Consider the following 27,093-nt stretch of genomic DNA (forward strand, 5'->3'; position numbering starts at 1 on the left):
TCAAAATTGGAAGTCAGTTTCTAGGACTCCTTTAAAAAAGGATTGTCTATAATGTGCAGCTCACTATAAATCAGATTCTTCTGGGCTTCTGTTTATCTGAGGATCTTTAGTGCTGACTATAGATGAGGTGTCTCACTATAACGTCTTTCACATTAATGGTAGGAAGGTTGAGACTGTATTTCCTCGCTGCTCCTTTTTCTGCCTAGTGGCTAATGTAGTGTTGGGTAAGTAGTCGTTGCTTAATTCATATTTATTAACGAATGAAGAAATAAAATCCATGCTTCTTGAAAGTATTTGTTTATTTTTTGTAATTTTTATGGTGTATTTAAGCATTAAAAAAAAAATCAACTTCTTTTTTCATTTTTGCCCGAAAATACTTTATTTTGAATTGACTTCTGATTCCATATAATTTTGATTTCATCCTCTTATTTATGTTCCACTATATTAATACTTTGGTTACAAGTGACAGAAATCAAGTTCATACTATCTTAAAGGGGAAAAAAGCAAGTTATTAGCTTATATAACTGGGTGGTCCAGAGGAGGAAACTGCCTCGGGCACAGTTGTGTCCAGGGAATCAATCTATGTTCTTAGGGTCTTCTCTCCTTGTAAATTTTGCATATGATTCTATTCGCCTCATTCTCTCTTTATTCAAATGAATGTCAGATGAAGGTAATTGCCCAAGATTTCAGGCTTACAAGGGCCTTACTTAGCGAGGCCATTGGAAAGGGAAAGCTGTTGTCTCTGGACATCAGGATACTGGGTCCCAGATGAGGACTCTGAGTGACTCAGTTGGGTCAAGCGCTCATTCCTATGACAATTATATTGTTCACATATTTGGACCAGCCTGAGTAACACGCCTACCCCCACGACAAGAGGTTGGGAGCAAGGTGGAGAGGGAGGAGGCGTCATGATTGATAGCCTCACCAGGACCACATAGAGTGGAGAACAGTTTCCCCAATACAAAGGAAGCACTGTTCATAGACACGTAAGGATGAAAAAGTGTTCTGGGTAGGAAAAAAAATCAATAGCTATTACAGTTCACTATATTGAAATACATTTATAAATATTTTGACATATATTCTAATAAGGCATTTCATGCCTTCTAAATTCCAATTAACTCAAGTATGCAAATAGAAAATTTTCTTTAAATTATTCTTTTTATGTACTGAAATTTTATAATCTTACCTTGACATCCATTGTCCAATGCTCTATTTGCATTTCATGGTAATTTTACTTAATGATTACATTATTCTTTTATTTTTCTTAACTTGCTTGGGATCATAGTTTAAGGAGATCAAATCCACTTTGAATAAATAATTACAAATTTGTGATATTTTGTGAGAAAACTAAACTGGTAGCGTTGGGTTACATGGCCAAAATTAAGTGCTAAATGTTGGTTTCTTAACATTAATCTGTTGGGCTACAAGAGCACATCATCTTTGGAGGCTCACCTGTTCTTGAAAGCAAATTCATTTGAGTAGAAGGACATTGAAAAGGAGGATAAAATGGTTAAGATTTATGACTAAATGTACTATTGATATAAATTATAATGGGTAAATGCATGATTTCTCAGTTATATCTGATGCCCCCCGCCATATAGTAATTCCTAATTTATTTGGAAGCATTTTTGGAATACCTAATGTGTTCAAGACACTTTTCTGGTGTTGGGTTACAAAGATGAGTATGGTACCCTTGACTTTTCTGAGCTCACAGTTTTTAGGCATATGTTTTTGATTATAAAATTAATAAAAGAACTGACAAAGGTTTTTTTTTTTTTGGTATTCTTCTTGCATAGGGAAATATTTATTTGCCACTTCGGAGTTTTGAAAAATCAAATAGGACAAATATAGTCTTAGAGTCCTTGACAAATCTATTTCATCTTTCAGTTAATAAAAGCAGAAAGTGGGCAAATAGGACTAATATGAAATAGTGTATGCGTCAGAATGAAAAACATGTTGTGACTCAAATTCTTTAGATTCTGAAACAAATAGTACATTTATTACTTTATCCCATAATTTCAGTGCACTTCTTATGGAAAGTCTATTTATCCTTTAAGAAAGCCTGAAGTAATTATCTTTGTGCTGACCAAAAGAAATGAAAAGAAAAGAAAAAAGAAAAACGTAGAGGCAGATAAACTTTTGTTTCAAATCACAATCCATTTTTGGCGTATTTCAAGGTTGTAGTGAGAAAGGAAGATCTGCTAATGTGATTTGTCATGCAATTGTGAGATGTGGAGAAACTTAAATGTCATTTGAGTTTTTTGTTTCAAGATTTGTGATATGGGCATATTTTCACCAACAGTATAATCAGAACTATTCCTCTGTTATGTTTGGAGCTGAAAAGAGTAAAAGGCAATGATTATAACTTACATTCTTCCCTAGATTTCTTAAAGTAAAAGTTTGTTTAGAAAGTTGTCACTTGTCCTTATACTGCTCACTTACTTGCAAAAGAAGAGAAAAATCCATATTTAGAAATGGGTCAGTGCAGAAGGCGCTGTATTGAGCAACTGGTATTTTGAAGCTCCAAGCGTGTTTTTAAAATGAACTCAACCAAAACACGTGATTGCAATAGTTTTTCATTGAAGTGTTACCTTTTAGAGAAAAATTTATTTGGTAGGGATGTTTGGTAGCCAGAGAGACAATAAAAATCACGTATCTGAATTTTGAAAGGTAAAGAGCAGACAAGAAAAGCTTCTGAGAAACCTCTTTCCAAATTGTTTTAGCTGCTTATTTTATGCACACGCATGGCTAATTTATAAAGCTTCATTTTGTTGGGACCTTCCGAACTAATGCTGTTCAGTGATTTTTTTCCTTATGAGATTTGAACGTGGAATCTTACATATTTGGGATGAACTCCTGTAGTGCTTAAAGCTGCTCTATGAGTCAGAAAAAAAATGCTTGCTTTTTTAGACTTTATCATCCTTACTGATATTTTCTGACATGCCATGTGTCATGGAAATTAGCAGTTTTATCTGTGAAGGACACACCTAGCATGCATGTAAATTATTTGTAACATTCTATAGTAGGCGGTGTTCTGTACCCAAAGTCAGTCTTAGAAAATTATTCCTATGATGAATATTTTGAACTTTTAATAAAGTTTTAAAGATGTTGGAGATGTTTAGGTAGCATATTGAGCTTAAATGTAAGGAGATAATCTATTTTTGGGGAAAAATCCTTGTTATTGAGAATTGACCTTAAGAAATGAGATCACATAAGATATCACCTTACACCCATTAGAATGACAAAAATATCTAAAACTAATAGTAACAAACGTTGGAGAGGTTGTGGAGAAAAAGGAACCCTCATACACTGCTGGTGGGAATGCAAACTAGTGCAGCCACTATGGAAAACAGTATGGAGATTCCTCAAAAAATTAAAAATAGAACTACCATACGACCCAGCTATTCCACTACTGGGTATCTATCCAAAGAGCTTGAAGTCAGCAATCCCAAAAGTTCTATGCACCCCAATGTTCACTGCAGCATTATTTACAATAGCCAAGACATGGAAGCAACCTAAGTGCCTATCAACAGATGAATAGATAAAGAAGATGTGGTATATATATACAATGGAATACTACTCAGCTGTAAAACAGAACAAAATCATCCCATTTGCAATAACATGGATGGACCTTGAGGGAATTATGTTAAGTGAAATAAGCCAGTTAGAGAAGGATAATCTCAGTATGACTCCACTCATATGAGGAATTTAAAAATGTGGACAAAGAGAACAGATAAGTGGCTACCAGGGGAAAGGTGGGGTGGGGGGTGGGCACAAAGGGTGAAGTGGTGCACCTACAACATGAATGACAAACATTAATGTACAACTGAAATTTCACAAGATTGTAACCTATCATTAACTCAATAAAAAAATAAAAAATAAAAAATAAAAGGAAGACAGAAAAAAAAATGAGATCACAAAGAAAACCATTCAATTGGATTCAGTATCCTTTTCCTCTTTTCACACGTGCTATCTGGAATTAGCCCCCCCTTTTCAAGAAGCTACAAATCTCACATTTGTGTTTCTTTTTGTGTTGTTTTTATTGTTTCTTTTTCTTTAAAAATTTTTTTCTGCATCTGGCTCAATGCCTTATAGGTGCCATTGATTACCAAAATTTGAACTATCTAAATAAGTTTTCCTGTCATTGTGTGTGACTGAAGTTGTGATTTTATTTATTCAAGTAGCTCCTCATTAGGTTCTGTGTTTTTCTATATGTTTACTGTTCAGTGTTATACACCCAATTTATCTGTCTTATTGTCAAAATGCTCATTCTTTTTATTAGAAAGTTTTACTTTTACTTTTCAATTAATTCAGTAAATGTTAATTGAGCAGCTGCTATTTATAACATTTGTGCTATATACTTTTATATTAGGTTGATTTTGAATATGTGGTATTATCATTCATTAAAAAAGTATTTACCTAGTTTCTTCTGGAATGGGCTCCATTCTATTTTCCAAATACATATCCTCCCCACTGTCATTTAAAAATTGGAAAAAAGAGGGATTTAAAAGTGTGTCTTAGCTTATATTAGTTGTAGGAAGTTTTTTTCTTTTTTAAGATGGATGCTTTATTTTCAAATCATAAGGACTAGCTGTTTCTCTCAAATTCAGCATAAACTTCAAAGACATTGTAAGTCCTAAATCATATATTTTTTTATTGCGGTGTAATTAACATTTAACGTTATGTTAGTTTCAGGTGTACAACATAATGGTTTGATATTTGTATATAATGATCACCACAATAAGTCTAGTTAATAAACATTCCTGTACATAGTTACAATTTTTTTTTCTTGTGATGAGGACTTTCCTAAATAATATTTTGCCTTCGTCTCCTTATCTTGACCAATTCCATGCTAAATTTTATCTTGCATATATCCCAGCTACATCTCTCCACTAATTAATCCCATTTTATCTTAAATGCCAGAAGAAAAAGGCCATAGTCATATACATTGCTTGCATTTTTCAGGCCATAAAATAGCTTTTGCTACTTTTGGCATGTCCTATATTTGTTATAATAACATGTGTCCATTATGTAAACGTGTTCAGGAATTTACAAGATCTCAATCAAAATACGGTTTCCTGTGTATCTTAAAATCTCCAGGAAAGAAGAAATTAAGTCAAGATTCTCACAAAACTCGTCCTTCCGATGCTATTTGTTTATTTCTGCTGTAGATGGTTCCTTGATAATACTGTCACTTTACCTGGTTTTTATTTAATAGTTATAGAGATCTGATTATAACCCTACAGACAAACCAGATAAGAAATCGCTTTCAACCAATGGGATTCTTGGAAGAGTTGTGTCTCTGACTTAGCTGTGGTTCTCACACTCCCACAAACCTTGCCAATTCTGGCTCCAGAGTGCATGTCTGCTACTTGTTACCTCGTATGCAAATTTGGCCTACAGTGAAATCCGGCAGTCTGACCACATGACAGTAGGTGTAGACTCAATCCAAACTAATGTGGAACATGCCTGGAGTGAGTATCCAGACTGAAACACCATTCTGATACTTCATTCAAGTTGGGCTTCAGAGAAGGGACAGCATAGTGGAATCTACTTTCATCTCCTGCCAAACATCTGTAATCTCAGAGAGGCCAGCAGGCGGTACATCAGAGCTGAGTCCTAAGGCTGCATCCGGTCTTATTGCTAACCAGAAACTAACCCAGAGGGAGGCATAAACAATCTTATCCTATTCTATCCCCATCCCTTGACAAATAGAGAAATTCCATGAAATTAGTGTTTGCAGTGTTACTGAACTATTGAGAGTATTCCGATGATCTGAACTGTACAAATAATACATCAAAATTGATACAACCAGTTGGAAGCAACAGAAAATAAGTAATTATAATTTGTAAGGGTGAATGCTATTGTTCCACTTGAAGTTTTATCCCAAACAACTTGGAAGACAGGAAATACTTGGATTTTGACCTTCTTACATTAATATATGGCAGGCTTTTTACCATACATATTAAAAGAGGCATTCAAGACAAAAACATTTCAAACAGGACAGGAAGTTTTGATAATGAGAGAGGACAATGACAGTTACAGAGACTAAATATATAAAACCATCTTTAGGCATTTAATTCACAGTTTGGGACAGCATGCTGGAAGGTAGAATTTTTACACAAAGTACCAGAATTTAGAATTCTATGTATTTTAACCTCTTTTCTATTATAGATTTTTACTGGCTTATAAATAAAGTCTTTGCAGATGGTCTTGTGTGTACCAACAGCTCCTCAGTCTAGACTTCTCCCTCCTGGGAGTTAACAACTTTATCTCCTACCCAACATGTGCCCTGTGGTTACAACTGCAGGTTAAAAAGTCTTTTTAAGACCCTGTGGTTCACCAACACAGGAAGGAAAAAAACTAAGAAAAAGGACAACGGAGGAACAGACTTCCCTCAGGCAGACATGCAGGCAGATGCCATTTTCCAATGTTGGCATCCCATTTTGGAGAACATTTTCCCTCATGCTGCTTGCATTTCTTGCTTTACTAATTTCTGCTCCCTGAATTTACATGTATCGGAATTTTCATGGCTTAAAAAAATCCTCTTGAGGCTATAATTCAATCTGGGTTGTTTGAAGGGTCATCAGTTCACATATTCACATTCATATATTAGTGTGAATGAGTCCATGAAATGAGAACAGCTACATTGAAATGGAATATTTTGGGAGGTAGGGCAAACCTGGACAGTGATTGTGTTTAGAAAAGGAGTGTCTCTGTGTATCTAGCAATCCAGGTGTGACAATGAGTTGGGGAAGGACAAAGGCTAACTTATTCTATATCAAAAATTTGCCTGAAGTCAGCTCCACATTCAGAAGAAATAGAGAAAAACAAAACGAAACAAAAATCCCCAAACTTCTGCCTCCTGGCTCAGAATGTCCTTTCTGTTCCCAGGACTCAAGCAAGTTCTAGAGTTTTCAAACTATGAAATCTAAAAGACAGTGACATCATTACTTTTATGAAATAAAGTGTTTAAGATTGAAGAACATTAATTTTTCCAAAGAGTTTGACTTTAGTTTTCCGAGTGCTTCAAATGTCCCCAAACCAGAGCTAAGACCTTTGGTAATCTTTTGTTCTAGTATGGCCGCTCTTGTCTTTTAGGTTCTGGATGATGCTGAGAAGTAAAAAGTACAGGCGTTTTATCTGCACAAAACAAATTTGAGATAGGAAGCAGTAATAAAGTAAGACAATAGAGAAAAAAATAAAAAGAGAGGGCTGTATGCATTTGGGTATCCTATATATTACCAATTCATAGGATGATCTAAAACTTTAATTTATGTAAAGTCAGTGGTATTGGAGATTTTAAAACAAACCTATAAAATCCCCAGCAAATAAAAGTAAAAGCTTAGTGACATACTTTTGAAGATAAGAAATTAACCAGGTTTTAGACTGTTTTTGATAGTATGAAAGGAGTCCAGGCATAACAGGCAGAGAACTTGCACTAGTGTGTTCCATACTCACTTTTATAATGGTCGTACCGTCCATCACAACATGAAGGGTTGCAGTGCGCACTGGGCTCAATGAAACCTGGGGAGAGCTGGCTCTGCTCTTTAAAAACTAGTTGTTCTAGGGCAACTTTTAAAAATCTCTCTAAGCCCCAGTTTTGTCATCTATAAAATGGGGATAAAAATAATATGTATTCGTAAGACTTGGGAGGATTAACTGAAGAAATTCACAGTTCCTAGAACATAATAAGTAGCCCCAAAATGGTAATCATTATGACCATTGTTAGAAATTCTTTTGAATTTTTAACAACTGATATTTGTACTAAATTTGGAAAGTTTGACTTTTGTCATCCACATTAATATTTGAGGATTTAAAGGTAGGGATGAGGTAATAATGTACATAGTATCATTTATACATTTTCCTGAATATTTAGTACTTTTTGAGTGAACAGATGCTTTTGAGTGAACAGATGCTTCAGAAATATACTTTTCATGGTGAGCATCAAGTGCTTTGCCAATTTATATGTATATAAATGGACTCTAAAATCTCAAACGATGCAATTTTGCATCTAGTGTGTGCATGACTTAAAGTGCCCTGGTTTTATTAATAGCATTTGGCTTGTCTTTAAATTTGGTCTATGGTGCTATTAGCTCTCTCTGATGTCAACTAAGGCCGACCTTTAGTGGAAACTATTTTCTCTTTCTATTGAGATATAATGAAGACAGATGGCAACACATATTTGAAGAAACATCCTTACAAGATTGTCTGTTGTACAAATGATGGAAGTGTAGAGTATGAAAGATAATGCATCAATTATCATAGATGGGACACCTGATCCAATGTTCAGTCAATCAATAACAGTATTTAATTTGGTAAAAATTAACTAGAGTGTTTAAAATATTTGTCCTGTCTGTCAGTTGTCATTTGGTGATGACAATTTTAATATAATAGACCCATTTTGATACATTTGAACTTGTGCAATTACTTGGTGAGACTAGATATGAACTACTTTGTATTTATGGAACCAGTTTAAAAAAATTAAACATTAAATTATTTTGACTTCTAGTTGTTGTTTTCTTAATAGAGGAATATGGTAAACTCTAGATCGAAAAACCAAACTTAGAACAAATTTTATTTTCTGAAAATGCATAAAATTTCTTCTCTCTTCTCTCCCCACCAGATTCTCTCTCTCTTTGATTATTTTCTATTTGGAAATGAGTTTGGTGAACTTAGTCTCAAATTATGGGTTTCTAAATTTCCAACATACACATTTTATTGAAGGACTGGATGCTTTTTCACATAAATTAACTTTATTCTGCCTTATCTTAGTCGTAATATGATTGTTGATTTGCTTACTAGATAATTTTAATATCCTCATTAATTCATGCATTCAGTCTGTATTCCCTAGGCATTTATTGGTTCTACTGCATGTACTAAACAATGTGCTCATCTGAAAGGGTTGCACAGTACAATATAACCCTATTTCTATACTTAGTTTATCTTCTAATAGAGGAGGTGATTCATACACTCAAGTAATATAATATAAGGTCCAAAGAAATTTAAAAAATCAAAATAAACTTTAGAGAAGGGCAGGAAGTGTTCTAGGGGGAATTCAACTGGATTATATCAGATGGTGATGCCAATTTTATGACTAATAGTCTAAACTGCTTGCCTTTCAATGAATGTGTTACCTGAGTCACTTTTCCATTCAATAATATCATTTCTATAAAACTCATTTTATTAAAATCATAAAGTACAAATATAAAAGTAATATGTGTATTCTTATTTATAAATGTGTATTATACAATTTACTGATAGATATAACCAACTTCTACTCTTCTTAATCTCTGCTTAATCTCAGACTTGAGTAGAACATAAATTGCTAAGTCATCTTGAACTTTTTCTTTAAAATCAAAAAACCTTAACAGGGAATAAAAAGGATCTGGTTTCAGAGAGGTAGACCATCAAGGGTCCTTGAAGCTGTTTATTCTCCAGTCTTAAGGAGAGCTCCATAAAGAGAATTGCTCATTTGATCTTGCTATTGGAACTGTTATTTAAAAAATATTTTGACAGATTACATCAAATTAACAGAGGGGTTCAACATACACACATTTATCTTAAATATTATGCAATCTGATTTAATTATGGTCAACACTGATAGGAGGGGGAAAACCAATGTAATTTCAGAAATTCACAGAGCTCATTCTGGGATGCATATTTTTTGACATGGCCTTTGGAAAATCTATTTATAATTTTTTGATTTACTTTATTCTAAGGATTTTTAAAAAATGGTTTCTATTTCCAGTAGATTCAATATTTAAACCTCTCTCATACTTTTCCTTGGTGCTTGAAATGTTTTTCAGTAATGCTGATAGAAGCGTGGCTAAAATAAATAATAAAGAGATTGTAAACTGAAAGATGCAGTCAATCTCCTTAATAGGATCTGTTTTAAAATAAATTCCTTCAGAACTGCTGGCAGACAAAATAGATTTGGGAGCTTCGTGCTTTCCTTCCATTTTTGTGGCTCACTGTTCTCATTTTTATCTCAAATGGGCTGAAGCTAAAGCCCCTTTTGCTGTTAGTTAGAGCCTTTTTAGTTTCATATTCCTTTAGGAAAATTTTTCTGTTCTCTTTCCTTCATAGCTTTGTTATCTGAGTTATGTCAAAATATTTAAAGATGTTAGTGATTTGAGCTACTTCCCCTCCAAGAGGGCATATTAACCTTTGAGAGTGGTCTTCAATTCTTAATTGAACAGTGCTGCTCACTCCTCAGAGGAGAAAGTGTTGATGACAGGAGATAAAATAGCAAACCAAGAGATGTTTGGGTGCTGAAAGTTCTTTGGGTGGCTATGGAATCTCTTTGGTCACTTCTGAGTTTAAATAGACCTTGTCTGGAATTTCTCAGTTATAAAATTTTATTATATTTGTTTCCTAATCACTAAAGCCTCAATGGCTATGTGAAAAGTGGATTCACTTGGAAATGATTTTAAAAAGAACAAATGATGTCCCTTTTTAGAGATGCATATTCAGCAACAAAAATTCCATGATTGGACCCAGCTGATTTTTAAAGTCTGACCATTTATATTTCCACTGTTGTTAAAGGAAGCAAATCATCGAGTCTTGCTGAGGCAGCATCCCACACAGAAGAACTAGAAGGACTTATAACTAGGATAGACAACTATGCACTGGGGCTTTCGGGAGAAAAAAAATGAGGAGGATTGGCAACAGATGTTAGCTCAGGGCCAGTTTTTCTCACTAAAAAAAAAAAGAAAGCACGGAAAGCTTATTTCCTGCTCCAGTCCTTCCTTCCTGTTTTAGTTATGAGCAGGAGATGCTAGAAACTACTGTACATCATCCGTCTTCAACTTCTGTCAAGAAAGGAATGTTGTTTAGAGATCATCTGGAATTTGTCTGACTTTGATAATGTAGTGCAGAGCACTTCTAAAAATAAAGACAGGATTGTTGTGTCCATGAGGAGCAGCTTATTTCATCATTGTTGTTTTTCACTTGTAGTCTTGTGCCTTGTATGGTGGTTTCTACTTCTCGGAACAAGCTAAGAAGAGCCATTCTGTTCCTGTGCTCTGGGAATGCTGGAGTCCAGAGTCTGTGTTTTTGAGAATAATGTTTGGCTCATACAAGGAGCTTGTGTTCTGGAAGTGTAATGTTTGATGCATATAAGGAGGATTAGCATCTGTGGGAATTGAGGCTGAGAAATCTAATAGAAATGCCACAGTCAAATAAAGAAGTGTTTATTTATTGATATTATATTGAACTTCTTAATAGAAAACATTAAATTAGCATAATTAAACAGGAAGTCTGATTTGCTGTCTTGTTTTTGCTTGATGGGGAAAGCCAGCATTGATTTTATGGCTATTAGGAAATTTTAGTTATCGTGTCCAAGGCTACCAGACTTTGAGGCAACACACTTTGTGCTTATCTGTATTTACTCTAATCAAATAAGGATTCCTACAGAACACAATCTTAGAATATATACTGAAAGACAACACAGAAATTTCCTAAGGGCTTGGTAGCTGTTTGTGTGAGAGTTAATAGATTTTCTCTGCCATCTATTGAAGTTAAAGGGAAGACTTCAAGATTATTAGTAGTCTTATAATTCACTTTATATGTTATAATTGGTTCTATATCTTGGTCTTTTGTTTTCCTTTTTAGATACTAGCTCAGTCATGCACTGAAATCCTGGAATTGAGGCCCTCAAGTGTCTGTGTCGGGGGTAAGTGGTTAGAATTTAAAAATATCATGTAAGAAATTGGTTTTTTTTCTTAGTTAAAATATATGATTTAAATCTCATGTTGGAAAGAGAATAGCAAAATTAACTTTTTTGGCACCTTTGTCTGTAAGAATTTTTAAATAATTCCTTGAAATATTTCTATTTTAAATTCAAATTTTTAAATTGGAGTGTTATTTTAAATAATGAACATATTGTGTGACAGGCTTTTAGAATCTTCTGTATATTTAGTTCATGTTTGAGACCTTTCCTATGACAAGTAACATAAAATATGACATTTTTTCTTTTATCTGATTATACAGTCGTATATTTGTAGCCTTTGCGCCCCATGCTTTGATGACCTGGCCAAAGTACAGTATCGAGCAGCTCGGGGCACGCGAGGAAGTGACTCATGGGTGGAAGGCAGGAAAGAAAGCAGATGGTTTCATCAGCTGGTGCTAAGAACTGACTCAGGTTTTAGCACTTGCACTCCATTCTGACCTAGAGAGTGTGATTCTCTCTGACCTGTTCGATTTCTTCTTCAAGTCTGACCTGGAGTTCATTTTAACCTAACTTTACTTGAAAAGAAAAATTACTGGGTCTGGTGGAGGAGGAAATGTGCTGTGTAATTTACCACGGAGCTTCCCAACTGCTGGACTTGGTACTAAGTTCTGCATCTTTTAGTCTCCCTAACTAGTGATTATTGAGATGCTTAAGAGGAGTAATGCATTCAGACATTCCAGAGCAGGACGGGGTTCTTTGCATTTGTAATTTTACCTAATCCTTATAACAACACTATTTGACAGTTTTATAATCCCTGCTTCACAGGTGGGGAAACTGAGGCAGAAACAGGTTCAGTACTTGCTATTAATAATTGTCCTATGAGACTCTTGTCTGTCTGACTCTAAAGCCCATACGTGTTTTTACTGAGCCACATTTTAAGTTTTATCTGCACCTTATATTAACTTAAAAGCAAAATTTCTTTCATAACACACTTAATCGAGAGTGGCATGGCGGTATTTTCTTCCCCAATTAATTACTATATATGTGTTAGATTATGTTAGATAGGAGGTGTTTGAAAAGAATGAGAGTTAATCACTGTTAAAATAGTTAACATACCATCTTGTAGCTAAGCAGCAAACATTTAGTTGTCAATCAAGATATTTGATCAGTTAACTTTTCTTCTTACATATTGTTTCGCTCTCTAACACTTAGTGATTGCTCTTCCTATATATATATTGTATAGAATACAATAAATTAAATCAACCTCTTTTAGTGACTGACCATAGATTATTAGTAGTCCAAATGCGTAACCTCTGATGAGTTGTAAGTTTGCATGCAACAGAAAATGAAACTGAGATTAGCAATGCGAAGCAGCTGTTAAAGAAGAACTCTGTGTGGGTGTCGTTGCTTAAAGAAAATACAACACCTGACTGTTCAAGAACCAAAGAACACAAATAATTCATTTTAGTTACATTCTCATACCTCAATACCTTCGAGCAGAAAAAAACGAAGAGCTTTCTTCCCTGCTGCTATTTTCCTAAGGATAGAATTTGGGGACGTTTGTATGGTATCTGTCTGGGAATGACACTTATGCTTCAATTCTAATATCTTGGTCACTATCGGAAAACACTGTGTTTAAAACATAAAACAGTGCTTCCCTACGTGGCAGTGAATGCGATCTCCACTGCATTTCTCTGGAGGGTCTAAGAAAGCAAGTAGATTTGGAAATAGAGCCCTGTCTTCATTATTAGTAGTTGGCTGAATAGTATGAAGAAATTCATTCCATGCACCTTGATACTTTCAAGTGATGTCTTTTTTTTCTGTAAACAGTGATTAAAATGTTTATTTTTCCTTTTACTTCTAGAGGAATTTCAAATTGTTTTGAATGGAAGAGGATTCAACTTGGGCAGTCGGAATGGCAGTGTCCTCTGTACTTACACTGTGAATGAAACCTACACGAAGAGTAGGTTCCCCACCATCTCAGTGTTGCTTTCATATCTGCACAGTGTGTCAGCACCAAGTGTTTCCCTCTTTTTCCTGACTGAAACCAACTATGCTATAGTTTTTAATCAAAGAGGAAAGAAATGAAGTCCAATGATAATACAAATAGTAGTAGTAATTATTTACTAGTTATTTAACGATGGCAACATTTGTTCATAACTTAAATGCTGGACCCTATCCTAAGAAGCCTCATTATATAGATGATAGTCTTGTGGCTGAAAGAGTCAGATAATTTGCCTGTGGTGACAGCTACTAATGGGCGGAACTGAGAGTTGAACCCAGTTTTCCTGAGCACACTCTGTGGATTCCATCAAATGCCCGATTTAACTGTCTCTTTCTCCAGATTTATTTCTTGCCACTCTTGCCTGAAATCTAACAATCTTGGACTACTCTACTACTTTTTGCCTGATTTTATTGTCACTTGTTTTCTTTATCTGATTTCCCAATAATGTGTCAGTCAGTTGCTTGAAGACAGGCTTTTTGCCCTATAGATATTTTATATCTCCAATGCCCACTCAGCACAGTGTTCGTTGATAATTCTCATATTTGTGGGATTAGGTTTTATTTTACCTAGCTTAACTTCCACAAAAGCAGATGAATATGTTTTTATCTTCATTCTGAGAAAAGTCCTTTTGAATGGATCTTAGTAGTCTGAGCATTTTGGGTCTCATGAAAACATTATTTTCTCATTAACGATTATATTCTTTTATATTATAAGGCAGATGCTATGACTCTGTGAACTCTGGTAGAATTATTTTTTCAGAGGTTCATCCACAATTTTGCTATTTATCTGATGGTAGTAGACACTCCAATTAACACGGCTTTGGCAACATACACAGTGACTGTTCAATATGTGTTTGTTGAATTAAAGTGGTGAGGATCTCAGCATGGTAAATGTCATAATTAATTCCTCTTTTTCCTATTAAGAACATCATTTTGGTAAGGCAAGACAATAATATGCAAAAAACTCTCTTCATAGTACGTTCCACAGTTGAAGAGGACAAAATAATTTTATTTTTATTCGGTAATCATCTGTATCTAAGTGTTACCTTTAACTCCTTTCAATTACATATTTGAGTTGATTATAATATAAACATATTTTATACTTAGCTACATAAGATTAAATTTTTTAAAGTAAATCCTCAAACAAATAAGTTGAGTCAGTTTGTATTGTCATCATTCACATTTTAGGATTATCCATCTGATTGTATAACTTTTCTGAGTATTTATAGTCTGCATCATTTTTCTCATGTATTAGTAAAATTACAAAGGCAAGTTAAGCATTAAGCTTTATAAATAAATACATTTTATAAATTGTAGACAATTATTTTATTAAACTCTTGAAATAAATTCATTCTCCTTAGGATATTCATCTTCTTTTCTCCATTGTTTTTAAATTCTACTTAAAAAATATATATAGGTCATTTGTCCCTAAAAATCTAAGATAGTTGCAAAATTGAAGGGGGAAAAATGATAATTTTATAGTATCTACAAATGTATGTGAATTTGGTCTAAGTCAAAAAAATCATAATTTATAATTTAACAATACTATACATGAATGAGGCATATAATCTCTTTCTATTTTTCATTCTCTTTTCCTTCTCCTCTTTCTTTAGATGAGTATCTTTTTAGTTTTTCACGCTAATATATGCAGTGTTCCACACTTGAAACTCTGAGTGCCTCATCCTCTTCATATTATTAGCGAAACTGTGTGAGATACATAAAACCCTTTATTAATTCAATGACATTTTATTTTCTAGGTGTACAGCCAGTAAGTGTGGAGCTTAATTCTATGCTTTGTCCTGCACCTACCCTGAATAAAGCTGGAGAGTAAGTATTTCATTAAAAACATTTTTAGAACTTTTTTAGCTACAAATTATTAGGAAATGGTGACAAATGTGCATTAGTTTTATTGTATTTTTTTGATATACAGATTGAATATGAATTAGTAAGCACCAGCCAAACCACTCTGCTTAGTACTTTATACTCTTAGTAGTTGAAGTGGTAAAGACTATTTGTCTTGTTTCTTAAATATTGATTAAAAGTCTCTGTAAATATTTATCTGGATGGCTTTGAGAACTATTGTTAGAACCTTTAAATAATCAGAGCCACAGCCATTATTTAGTACTGAATTTACACATGCACAAACACACACACGTGCACATGAGTTCCAAAGTGAGCTTTTGACTAATTACTACAGTATTTAAATATTGAGATTAAAGAGCAAAAGGAACATGCTCAATAAGGCACACGTTAGACTAGGAAATATTTGTGCTTTAATTTGTGTCCCAGTCCGTTAATGTCTATAGTCTCATATTCTTTGGTGTGGCAGTAAACCATAATGATAGATGGTTAAAATAAGGGATATTTAGTTTGGAAAAAGGGCTTTTATTTGAATTACCTATACGCAAATAATTTCACTAGTAATTTAGTATTTCCATTTGTGACTTTTTCCCCTTCCCTCTCTATTATGAAGGAAGTGATTGCAAACAGTTCAAATGTTCTCTCGCCTAATAGTAGTGGATGCAATATGTTTAGGATAATGAACAGGATACAGTTTTCTAAAATCACCTTATACTGCTTTTGCACCTAGAGCAGAGAAAAATAAAATATATAAGGCCTCAATCCAAAGTCTGGATTAGTGTTCAGAGAATGAAGATTCTATTTTCCTTCACAGAACCCAAGGGAATCGTTTTAGTAGTTTGAAGTTGACTTGAGCACTTAACTTTTGTGGATGCTTAAATATTCAAGATCTCTATTGGGTATCACTTGTGGTCATCTAAGTAAACTGGAGCAGTATCAGCTTTCTATTTTAAATTGATTGAAAGAACTGCATAATATAACATAAGTGCAAGACTATCAGAATCTTTTTTCTTTCTATGAAAAAGTATTCATTTTCTGTGTCATGTTTTAATCTAGTGTTATTGACAACATGCTTATGGCTAAATTAGACTGGCCTTGGAATTTGAGGCAGGTCCATTTTGCATGGAGCCATCTTAACCCCAAGTGACAGTGGGACTCAAAGGTTTTCTGAGTAATCATGTCTTGTACAGTTATGCACTGCATAATGACATTTTGGTCAACAACGGACCACATATAAGAGTGTGGTCCCATATGATTAGTGCCATATAGCCTATGTGTGTAGTAGGCTACACCATCTAAGTTTGTGTAAGTGCACTCTATAATGTTCACACAACGATGAAATTGCCTAACGATGCATTTCTCAGAACGTATGCCCGTTGTTCAGTGACACGCGACTATATTAGTAAGGATAAATCCATTGACTTGAAGTTCAGTCCTATTTTATCAAATCTATAATTCCATATTGATTCTCCTGGTTGTTCCCCTTAGTCTGCTCGCAGAGCTGTCCTCTCTGTCTTAGTCATTGGTGGCTCCATCCTTTTTCTTGTTCAGGTCAAAAATCTTTGAGTCATTATTGATTTCTCTTATATGCAGTCCATCAGCAAATATTCTCAGTTCTAAACTCAAAATATGTTTAGAATCCATTCCTTCCTCATCGCCTCCACTGATACCAGACTATACCAAGCTACTGTCATCTCTTGCTTGGTTTATTAGCCTCTCAACTGGTCTTTCTGCTTCTGTCCTTGGCAGGAGTGATCCTGTTAAACAGATCTGTTTATGCCACCCCTCCACTTAAAATCCTCGATAATGTGTTTCCCATTCCAATGAGAGTGAAAGTCTAATCATTGCAGTGTTCTACAAGGTTCTACAAGATCTGGCCCCTTACTGCGTCTCAGACTCCATCTTCTTTTTGCCCCTTCTGTTATGGCCTCACACTGGCCTCTTTGCTGTTACTTAACTCATCAACTTCCTCCTACATCAGCACTTTTACACATGTTGTTCCCACTGCTTTAACTGCTCTTCCCCTTATGGCTCACTCTCTCACCTTCTCAAGTCTTGTTCAAATGCCACCCTCTCAGTCATCCTATTTAATCATACAATCCTTCCTTTCCCTTGAGGTTGGCATTCTCTATTCCTTTTTCATGTTTTATTTTTATTCTGAAGCATTTATTTGTTTGCTGTTGTGTCTCCTTCCTGCTAGGATGAATCTTGTTTGTCTTGTTTCTTGTTGTATCTCTAGCACCTAACACAATGCCCAATACATAGTAGATTCGTTAAATGTTAGATGAAAGGAGGAATACATTTTTTTCAAGTGTTTTGTTTTACTAGTTATATAAAGAGCTAAAAGAATGCATTGGATTCCTGGGGGGCAGGGATCTATATCAGATAGGAGAAAAATTATCGGAATCCTATTTTGGGGGCATGCCATTTAAGAAAGCAGAAAACTGTCTTGCCTTTTAATAGCAGTGACTAATTAAGGAAGACAGTTAACTTTCTTCTCCAAAGTGGTTATAAAATGCAATATTCCTGTTCTATCCCAGACACTGAATTTGTTTTCTCTAGAATTTGCCTTTGGGCACATTCTTCTTTTGAAGAGACTACCATTGAGACTGCTGATATTCTTTAGTGATTTGTAGATGGGCTAAATACTCAGGAGATGCGATTTTTAAAAATCATATAAGGCATAATAGCTAGCAGACAGGAGAAGTCATCATTTGTTTGGTTTTGACAGTGATGTTTTACCTACAAGCAAACTGAGAATATTTTGGGAAGATCTGTCTAAAATAATTACTTTTGCTTTCCTTTTTTTTCTTGTATCAAGTACATGATGCCACTGAGACAAAAGTTGAGAAGATTTTATTTGTTAATGTATTGGGTATTTGGGGACATCATTATTTGTTCTGCTAAGTATGTTGCAAGTAATTTGGACCTTTCTTTTGCCTTGAATTTTCTTCAGATGCTTTTGTAGGTGATGAGCTCTCGTATGAGACTGGATTAAAATCAACACAACTGAAACAGTTTAGCCTTGTAAGGTGACTGATGCTTAATATGTTTGCCTAATTAGCTTTTGGCTAAGGATTCAAACCCATTAAGTAGCTAGTTAGTCTATGTTTCAAATAAACACATCTGGCCCAATAATGAATGAAGGTTTTTCCTGTGTGAGGGTGACAGATGTGGTGATGGTTCCCCCTGTTCTCTCACTTAAATAATTAACAACATGATGGTGAAGTAACTCTAGACAGACAGCCTCAAAGCCAGATGCAGAGTCTCAGAGCTGGATCCATGGACATGTGCCTCATCTCATTAGCCTGATCTATCAGTTCCTTTCTCCTCTTTATGTTACTTCCTGAATTACATTTTGTTTGAAGATTGTTCTTTTAAAAACCTAGGGCTTGAGAATTTGGGTTTGGAAGAGAGTTAACATGAGGATGTTTACTTAGAGATGGGGACTAAGAATGTAGCAGAGTAACTAGGATGTAGGTTTGCATGTGGAAATTGACATCATGGAGTAAACCACACTTAAAGCCATCTGGGCAAGTCTCATCCAGGTATAGTATTGTTTAGCGTTGTTAGAATGGGTCTTTGTAGTACTTTCTCTGAGAGAGATCTCTATTTATTAAATTTCTTTATTTGATATAGCTTTTTAGACTAAGATGAACAAATTCATAGTATTTAAACAGAAAGAATGTAGAAGCAGTAGTATGAGGTTGTTCTTTTCTATTTCTTTCATTGGACACAGTTTAATTTTAAAATGTCATATGATTAAACAAATTGTGTTACCACGAAAAATCTGTCGATTGTTAGGGAGTTTATTTCTGCCAGCGGTTTATTTGTCTTAATGAACACCCAAAATGTCTTAGGTTTGAATAGGAAGGACTCTGTGAAGTTCTTTGAATCCTTCCCATTCCAGGGTAATCGCATCATGGTGTCAAGTGCAGGTGTCACCAGTACTTGCTGTATGGGCTTATTCTCTGACCCTCGTTTAGTGAGACATCAACAATAGCACAGCTGCTCTGCAATAGTTGAGATCTCAAACCTGTAATTTGGCAAGAAGAACAGAGCAAATTGGGTAAATATACATAAACACATTGTGAAGAAAGAAAAACAGAACAGAATGAACCAGAGCCTTATCCTACAGCTTGTTTGATAGAGATGATTTAAGGAGGCATATGGTATAGTTAAATGTGCTTTCAAAAACATTGGCCAGAATCTTCTGGCAAATATGAAATAAATATCTAAATCAGATGAAACTGATAGTATTAGTTCTCTTAAAAGGCAGTGTGGGAAGACACTTGACAGAGTGTTTTGAGTACGAAGTGGTGGGACATCAGTGTGTGTGGAAAATTGTAAGCATCTGATACTGAGGAATCATTGAGATGCATGGTGTGGCAGACTTGGGGTTAGAGGCTGACTTGGTAATAGAATCTTTTTATTTTCCTCAACATTGTTATTTTTTCAATATAATCCATTTTGCCTGGAACAAAATTGATTAATTCCATTTCTCTTTCTTGATTGGACAAATTCTGCCTTTAGCACAGCTTCTCACATGAACACTTCTTTTCAAAAATATGCCTGTGTATGTTTGTCTATGTGTATCTATACAACCCCTAATTCCATGATTTTAGTAGCAGGTGACGCAACCACATTTATTCTTTCTTCCTTTCCTTATGAGGAATGAAATGATTTATTTATTTTTTTTATCATGGATACCAGGACATTAGTTATGTCTTTATTTTGAATGTAAACATTGGAATCTTGGTGAGATGAGTTAAGGCTAGGGACACTATCTGTTTCCCTGTTTCTCTACACCTTTCCCTTCAATGGTGGAACATTTATCTTTTCTTTCATATGGTGCGTTGTTTTCTGATTATACCGATCAATGTGATAAATTCACTGAACTGCATTGCATCTCCATCCTAAGTACTATATTCAGTTCTGGAAATTGTCTTTTAAGAGAAGCAACAATGAATTCAAACACATCTAGAGATGGCCAACAAGATGTTGCTAAGTATGGAAATGTTAAACAGGATGCAATTTAAAATACTGACAAAGGTATGATTCAGGTGTGATACGTCAGGTCTCTTCAAACATCACTGCTGTCTTGTGAAAGATTTGACTTATTCTTTATTGAATATTACATGTACTTATATATACTTACACATACATATATAATATATACTTATATCATATATAACACTGTATATTATATATAGGTCTATATATACTTATTGTTTATTGAATATTCTTTATTGAATATTATCCTTTATTGACTCATTCTCCAAGGAGAAAGAAAGAAGGGATAGTAAAGGGAGGCACAATTTAGCTCAGTATAAGGAATATCTGCTTAGCAATTAGAATTATTTAGGGAATGTTTTGGTAACTAAAAGTGTTCAAAGAGGAAAGCTATATGATGAGATTGAGGATGCCCTTAAATATGTGTTTAAATCATCTTATATATCTGCTTCTAAATTTTATGCTGTCAAAATTTTTACTATCACCAAGACATTTGACATTTTTGGGTGAAAGACACTAAAAATTGAGTGATTATTTCCAAGTGTCTTTTTAGTATTTTATTAAAATATGCAATGAAGTTAAAAAGAGGTTCTTTTTGGTGTAATACTGAAAACATTTACAATACAACTTTAAGTGTGATGTCTAGTACATTTCTGAATATAGCTTTTTTTTAAATTATGAAATCTAGCAAACTTCCTGACTACAATGTTTGTTTTGGTTATGCACATATATTGAGATAACTCAAAGAAATTATTTTATTCAAGAATCCTTTAACTACTTTGAAGAAAACATCATTAGACAAAAGGTTAATTGACATATATACTCATAAGTAGAAGTGGAATCTTTAAACTATTCACAAATATGAAACCTTAATTTTCGACTCGTAATCTTTATAATGCATAAAGCTAACTTTTAAAAAGCTCCACACAGTATTAAATAGTAGCACTTTATTTGAAAATCTTAAGTCACCATAATTTTAATAACTTTTTGAGTAGTTGCCAGTTTAATTTTCAGTATGTGCAAATTGGAAGTAAATTATTTATTACTTCCAGCAAATGTCTTTCACAATTTTATTTAATTTTTTCGTCTTTTTTAATGGATCATAAAATGGCAATCTTTTACTGGATATGCATAAAGTCAGTAGCAAATGAATACTTTGCAGTAGGTTACTGTGGATTGAAATGTCAATCATATTTCATGGACTATGAAATTTCTCAGATCGGAGTAGCTCTGACATATGGCATTGAGCTATTCTCCTATTTTGGAACTGTCATACTTCTTTCAACATTAAATAATAGCAGTGTGACCATTAGGACTTACTGAATTTTATTTACTTCATTATATGACACAATACTATTTAACAATTTCTCATGTGGAATGAATTTAGTTTTATCACTGTTAATCAAGTACCAAGTGACATTAAAATGCACTTCAAACATCCTTTTGTTATGTTATATTGTTTAGGTTTCTTCTATCCTTCTACTTTGGAAAAAATTTTCGAAGGATGGAGCAAAGAGTATTTTAAGATATTTATAAGCAATTCTAAACAATGTAGAACCAATTTATAGAAAAGGAAATTGAAAGAGTTGTCAGTTCTCAGCCTCATCTTCCCTGACTGCCCTGCACGATCTGCACTATGGGCCAGTCTTGTCTCAGAAGGTCCTTGTCTTTCATGACTTCATATTCTCACCTCCCTGGCTGTTTCTTTTCAGAGGTCACCTCAGGCTCCTCTTCTTCCTACAGTCCCTTAACTCGATTTTCATCATGGTTGGATTTCTGACTCATGAACACATCTTCTTTAAGGCTTTCTTTTCTTGCTGATGAGCTTCAAATCCCCGGACAAGATCTTTTCTTTAGCTCTAAACACACTATCCAAATGTCTACTAATTCACTAGGATTTCCCATAGGAACCTTAAACTTGAAGTTCCCAAATTAAACTCATGTACTTCTGTTCAAACCTGCTTCTTCGATGTTTCGCATGTAAGATTACCCACCTATCTGTGCAAGACAGAAACTTTGAAGTCATCTTTAACTCTTCCTTCTCTCTCACCTCCTACATCCAATAAATGTCCAAGTCCTTTTTATTCTAATTCCTTAATATCTCTCAATTTTCATTTTCACACTACTCTTATTGTCACTATTTAATTCAATTCTACTTTGGTTCTTATTTGAAAGACACTAAGACATTCTTGACTGGTCTTTCTACTGTAGACACTTACTGTTCCAACCCATGTTCTACACTATAAGAAGGGTGGTATCTGTAAAACACATTTCTGATCATGTTTCTACCTAGCTTAAAAACTCTTAAGATTAATTCCAGATATCTAAAGACGGCATCCTGGGTTCCTCACGATCCTTTCCCCACTCTCTTTTTTAGCCTCAAGCCATATATTTCTTACTTTCACACTCTGTGTTGCTGCTGTATTGAATGGTTTTAGTTCCTTGACTGTTCTGTGCCTATCTTTCCTTTCAGCCTGTCAAATAGTGCTCCATCTTCTTGGATCCCTTTCTAATCGCTTTTCCTAACTCCTGGTCATTCTTTAGGATTCATCTTAGAGCTGACTTCCTGAGTCAGTTGTGCCTCCCACATGGTCCTCTAGTACTCCTGTGCTTATACCTATTTTAGTTAATATCACACTCTATTGTAGCTGTTTGTTTATGTGGCTTCCTTTCAATTGTATTGTAATGCTTTGTTTTATTTGTTATTGCAGCCCTGTTAACAAGCACAGCCTAGCTTGGCCTCTTGTAGGCAATTTATAAATATTTGTTTAATTAACTAGCGATAGAATGATTGACTGATTGAGTGAACCTATTGGCAAACATTCATAAATCAATTTGGGGTGCAGTTTTAGGTTTTAGGTTTAAGCACACAGCTCAACATAGCTATAATGTTGGGTTTCATCAAGATAATATTTTGTAACAGGAAGGAAATAGCATTGAAAAAATTTTTTACACAAACTTGCATGATATTAAATACTAGGCATCTTTGGAATAATTTAGTTCTCTATATTCTTAAATGGCAGTAAGTAGAATACAAATTCTTTAAATTAAATAAAGTGTTAGGTAATTATGTCATTGCTGCTATACATTTGTCTGTACTATCTCTGTTATTTTTTTACTTGGCTCTAAAAGGTTTATATAAAAGTACCTTGATATTCTGAATAATCTGTTAGACAGATAGGTGCTACAACAATTTATAGAGTACCTGCTACGTTTCAGGCACTGTAGGATGTTTACACATTATTTTATCAAGTTCTCCTCCCCAAAACAACTCTGAAATAGGTACAGTTATCCTCACTTTACAGATTGAGGAATGCAAGATTGAGAATGTAGTGACCAGGTCAAACCCAAAACTCTTAATTCCCCAACATATGGGCTGAATCTATCTCCTTTTTTGATTTTATTTGATTCTTGGGACAAATAAACATGGACTGTCCCCTCATCTCTCACTTATGTGTAGAATTCAGTAAAAATAGCATGGCTTTAGTACATTTTTGTCCATAATAAAGTCTCTATAACTGAGGGTATGGGTTCAACTGTCATAAATATACTAACTAGAAGTAGAAATTATATAGCAATAGGAAAGAGAAATCCATAGAAACTAGCAGAAGTGACATAAAATATGACAGGAACGATTAAATACATCTACTGAAGTCTTGGGGCAAAGAAAAAGAAAGTTATTTGAGTTTGGGTTACAGGGTGAGATGACTTTATCAATCTGTATGCCAGCAAGGGAGTGGCATAGCTTTGGACAAAGGTATCAGCTCATAAAAGTGCCAATATTGTATCAATAATTACCAAAAGTATTTTTCTAAAGAAACAACACAATTTAAAAGAAGTAACTTTTAGAGTGTGTTTTTCATGTTTGCAACACTTCTGAAAAATTTTCCCAGCACAAATAAATATCTTAGCATATAGCGAATGCCATTATAGCTAACCATGAGAAATATGTGAATATAGTAAAAAACTAGAGGAGTGATACTAAGTTCTTGCCAATGAAAGACATTTAAATATAAGACCCTAAAATATTTATTGAGGATTAAGGTAGGATGCAATAGAAGTGAAATCACTTTGACTACAGAGTCAGAGAAGTACAACATCTGGGCAAGTTACCCTTGTAGGCTTCAGTTTCCTTATTTGGAAAGTGGAGATAATGCTACTGCCTATCTCAGTGGGTTGTTGTGAGAATTAAATAAGATGAGTGTTATGTGTCTGGCTCCGAGTAAGGAATCGATAAATGCCATCAATATTAGTACAGCAGTTGATGGTAATGTTTTGATTGACTACTGTGCTCTCAGGAAGGTGAAGATTATATTGTTTCAATTGAGTCCATGTTCCAAAAGAATCATCAGGTGGCTTTCCATGACTGGAAACTTAACTCAGTTTTATTTCACATCAGCCACATTACACTCCACTGAGATTTTGGGGATAATATGCAGTTATTTTGGTTGCCTACAAGATCTCATCAGCGCGCATTTCTACTGTAGGAGAGTGAACTTTGTTGTAAAATGTGTCTTCTCTTCTTATTCCATGTGAATAAGCATTAAAAGTTTTGAATGTTTCCTTCATTAAGTAGAGAACTGGTTTATTTCTGGTGAATTCTTAGTCCCAGATTATAAACAGCTTTGGTCAATATCTACTGATCCCTTAAAAGTCGAATCAATAAGATTTCCTGCAGCAATCCTACATTATTGTGAATCAAATAATCTTCCCCCAAACTAAAACCTTGCCTACTATGTCATATGCTTTCTGGTACATGCTTTGAAGTAAAGGAATTAGGAACTAGGAAAGATTTTTTTTGGATTCAGCTATGCTTAGTCTTCAAAACAAAACACAACAAGGCACTCAGTTTTGCAGAATAAGCAATTAGGTTTAAATTTGCTTTCTGAAATAAGCTACTTGGCATTCTGTGTTGGAATAGTTCAGAAGTTCAGTTACATTGATATAAACACCCAAAGTTCTCATTTTTTTCTGGATTTAGCTAAACTTCTGTTTTTGTAAACAAAATGTTTTGAAGGGAATATTTTACAATCTTTGGTATTGGGAAATATTTTTAATAGTACTATTCCTGAATTTTGAAGAAGAGTTTAGCTAGAAGTTTGCTGGTAGTATCTTTCCTGGTGGCTCTATTTCTGTTCAAATCTAACCTAAATATCCTTCTGAGAAAAGAAACACATTAAGGACTTTCATTTCATCAAGCCTCTGTGGTATGATGGAAAGGGTTCAAAATTTGTTAGAATCCTAACTTTACCACTTTGGGCAAGGTAATTAACATTCTGGGCCTTAGGTACCCGATCTGTAAAACTGTGAAACTACTTACTTTAAGGGTTATTGTAAGGATTAAGTGAGATAATGTCCATAAAATGCCTAGGACAGCACCTGGCACATAGCAGGGACTAAGTATTTCCCATCTCTCCTCTCTGGCCTCATTATTGTAAATTTTACCAGTGGCTTGAGATTGCTTCTGTTTTAAAATCCCACGTCTCCATAACTAATAATATTTGGCATTCAATTCAAGGCATGAAGAAGAAATCTTCTAAATATAACAAAATTCTACTAATTCAGAGTATTTAAGGCAAAATTTTTGGATATTAATTCTAGGACTTTAGAATATTTTATGAGAATTGGAGCATGGTATCATATAGAAGTCAGATCAACAAACTGTTACTTCCTACTTTTGCTTTAATGAATGGATAGCTTTGATTTGTTGGCATGCTGATTATTATATGATAATATACTTTGTAAATTCTTTTGAAAAAGAGCTATTTCCTTAATACTTTAAAATCTCTTTGTCATTTTTTCCCATTGATATCTTGTTAGAGCTGTTAAAAAAAAATTACCGACTGCTAGCTGACTGATCCTAAATAATAAATTACTAGAAACTGAATAATTGTTTTATAATTTGAAATCGTCTTTTCAAAATGTAAGCTGTATTTTAACTGATATTTCTTAGCCATGAACAAAAATTACCCTCTCTTTTTTCTACCTTTCCCAGGACATTTTAATATCATGGGATATTAAGTATATTAAATATATTAAATATATCCTGGGAACAGTTACAACAAATACCTACAAATAAATCATTCGTTCTTTTCCTTTAGTTTTTCTGTCTTTCATTATCACTTTCTCTATATTTTTTCTGTGAACGGTTTATTGTTTCCAATTTTATATTCTTAAACAATGATCTTGTGATGATGGTAATGTCTAGAGACAGGGAAAATAAGCTAAATGGGATCTAAGGATTTTTTTCCCCCTTTTTGGGTTTTTGTGAAACTGAAACAACCTAACCATTTCTCTAGATTAAGGATTTTTTTTTTCTAATTTATTTAAACTAAAACAACAACAACAAGAATTTCCCAATGTTTCTATTTACCTTAATGCTTCTTTTAGAAACAATTAGATCACTTAAGGAATTTGCCTCTGGCTACTGAGTAAGGACTGGAATTCAGGAAAAAGCTAGGATAACTGATCAAAAGCTTTGATTTTTTAAGTAGATTTCTAGTTGGTTTTGAATTATGTAAGGAAATAAAAATCTCCTACAA

General features: G+C 34.1%; 1 protein-coding gene across 1 annotated transcript in view; it reads left to right on the forward strand.

Moving 5' to 3' along the window:
- The window catches only part of ANTXR2 (ANTXR cell adhesion molecule 2), a 135,811-nt gene that overhangs the window by 24,170 nt on the left and 84,548 nt on the right, over window positions 1-27,093 (forward strand). The window contains exons 8-10 of the mRNA XM_046656705.1: window positions 11,617-11,677; window positions 13,539-13,637; window positions 15,436-15,505. Of these exons, the coding sequence (XP_046512661.1) occupies window positions 11,617-11,677; window positions 13,539-13,637; window positions 15,436-15,505 (230 nt within the window). The remainder of the gene's footprint in view (window positions 1-11,616; window positions 11,678-13,538; window positions 13,638-15,435; window positions 15,506-27,093) is intronic.

Source organism: Equus quagga, chromosome 3, assembly GCF_021613505.1.
Source record: "Equus quagga isolate Etosha38 chromosome 3, UCLA_HA_Equagga_1.0, whole genome shotgun sequence".
Taxonomy (NCBI): domain Eukaryota; kingdom Metazoa; phylum Chordata; class Mammalia; order Perissodactyla; family Equidae; genus Equus; species Equus quagga.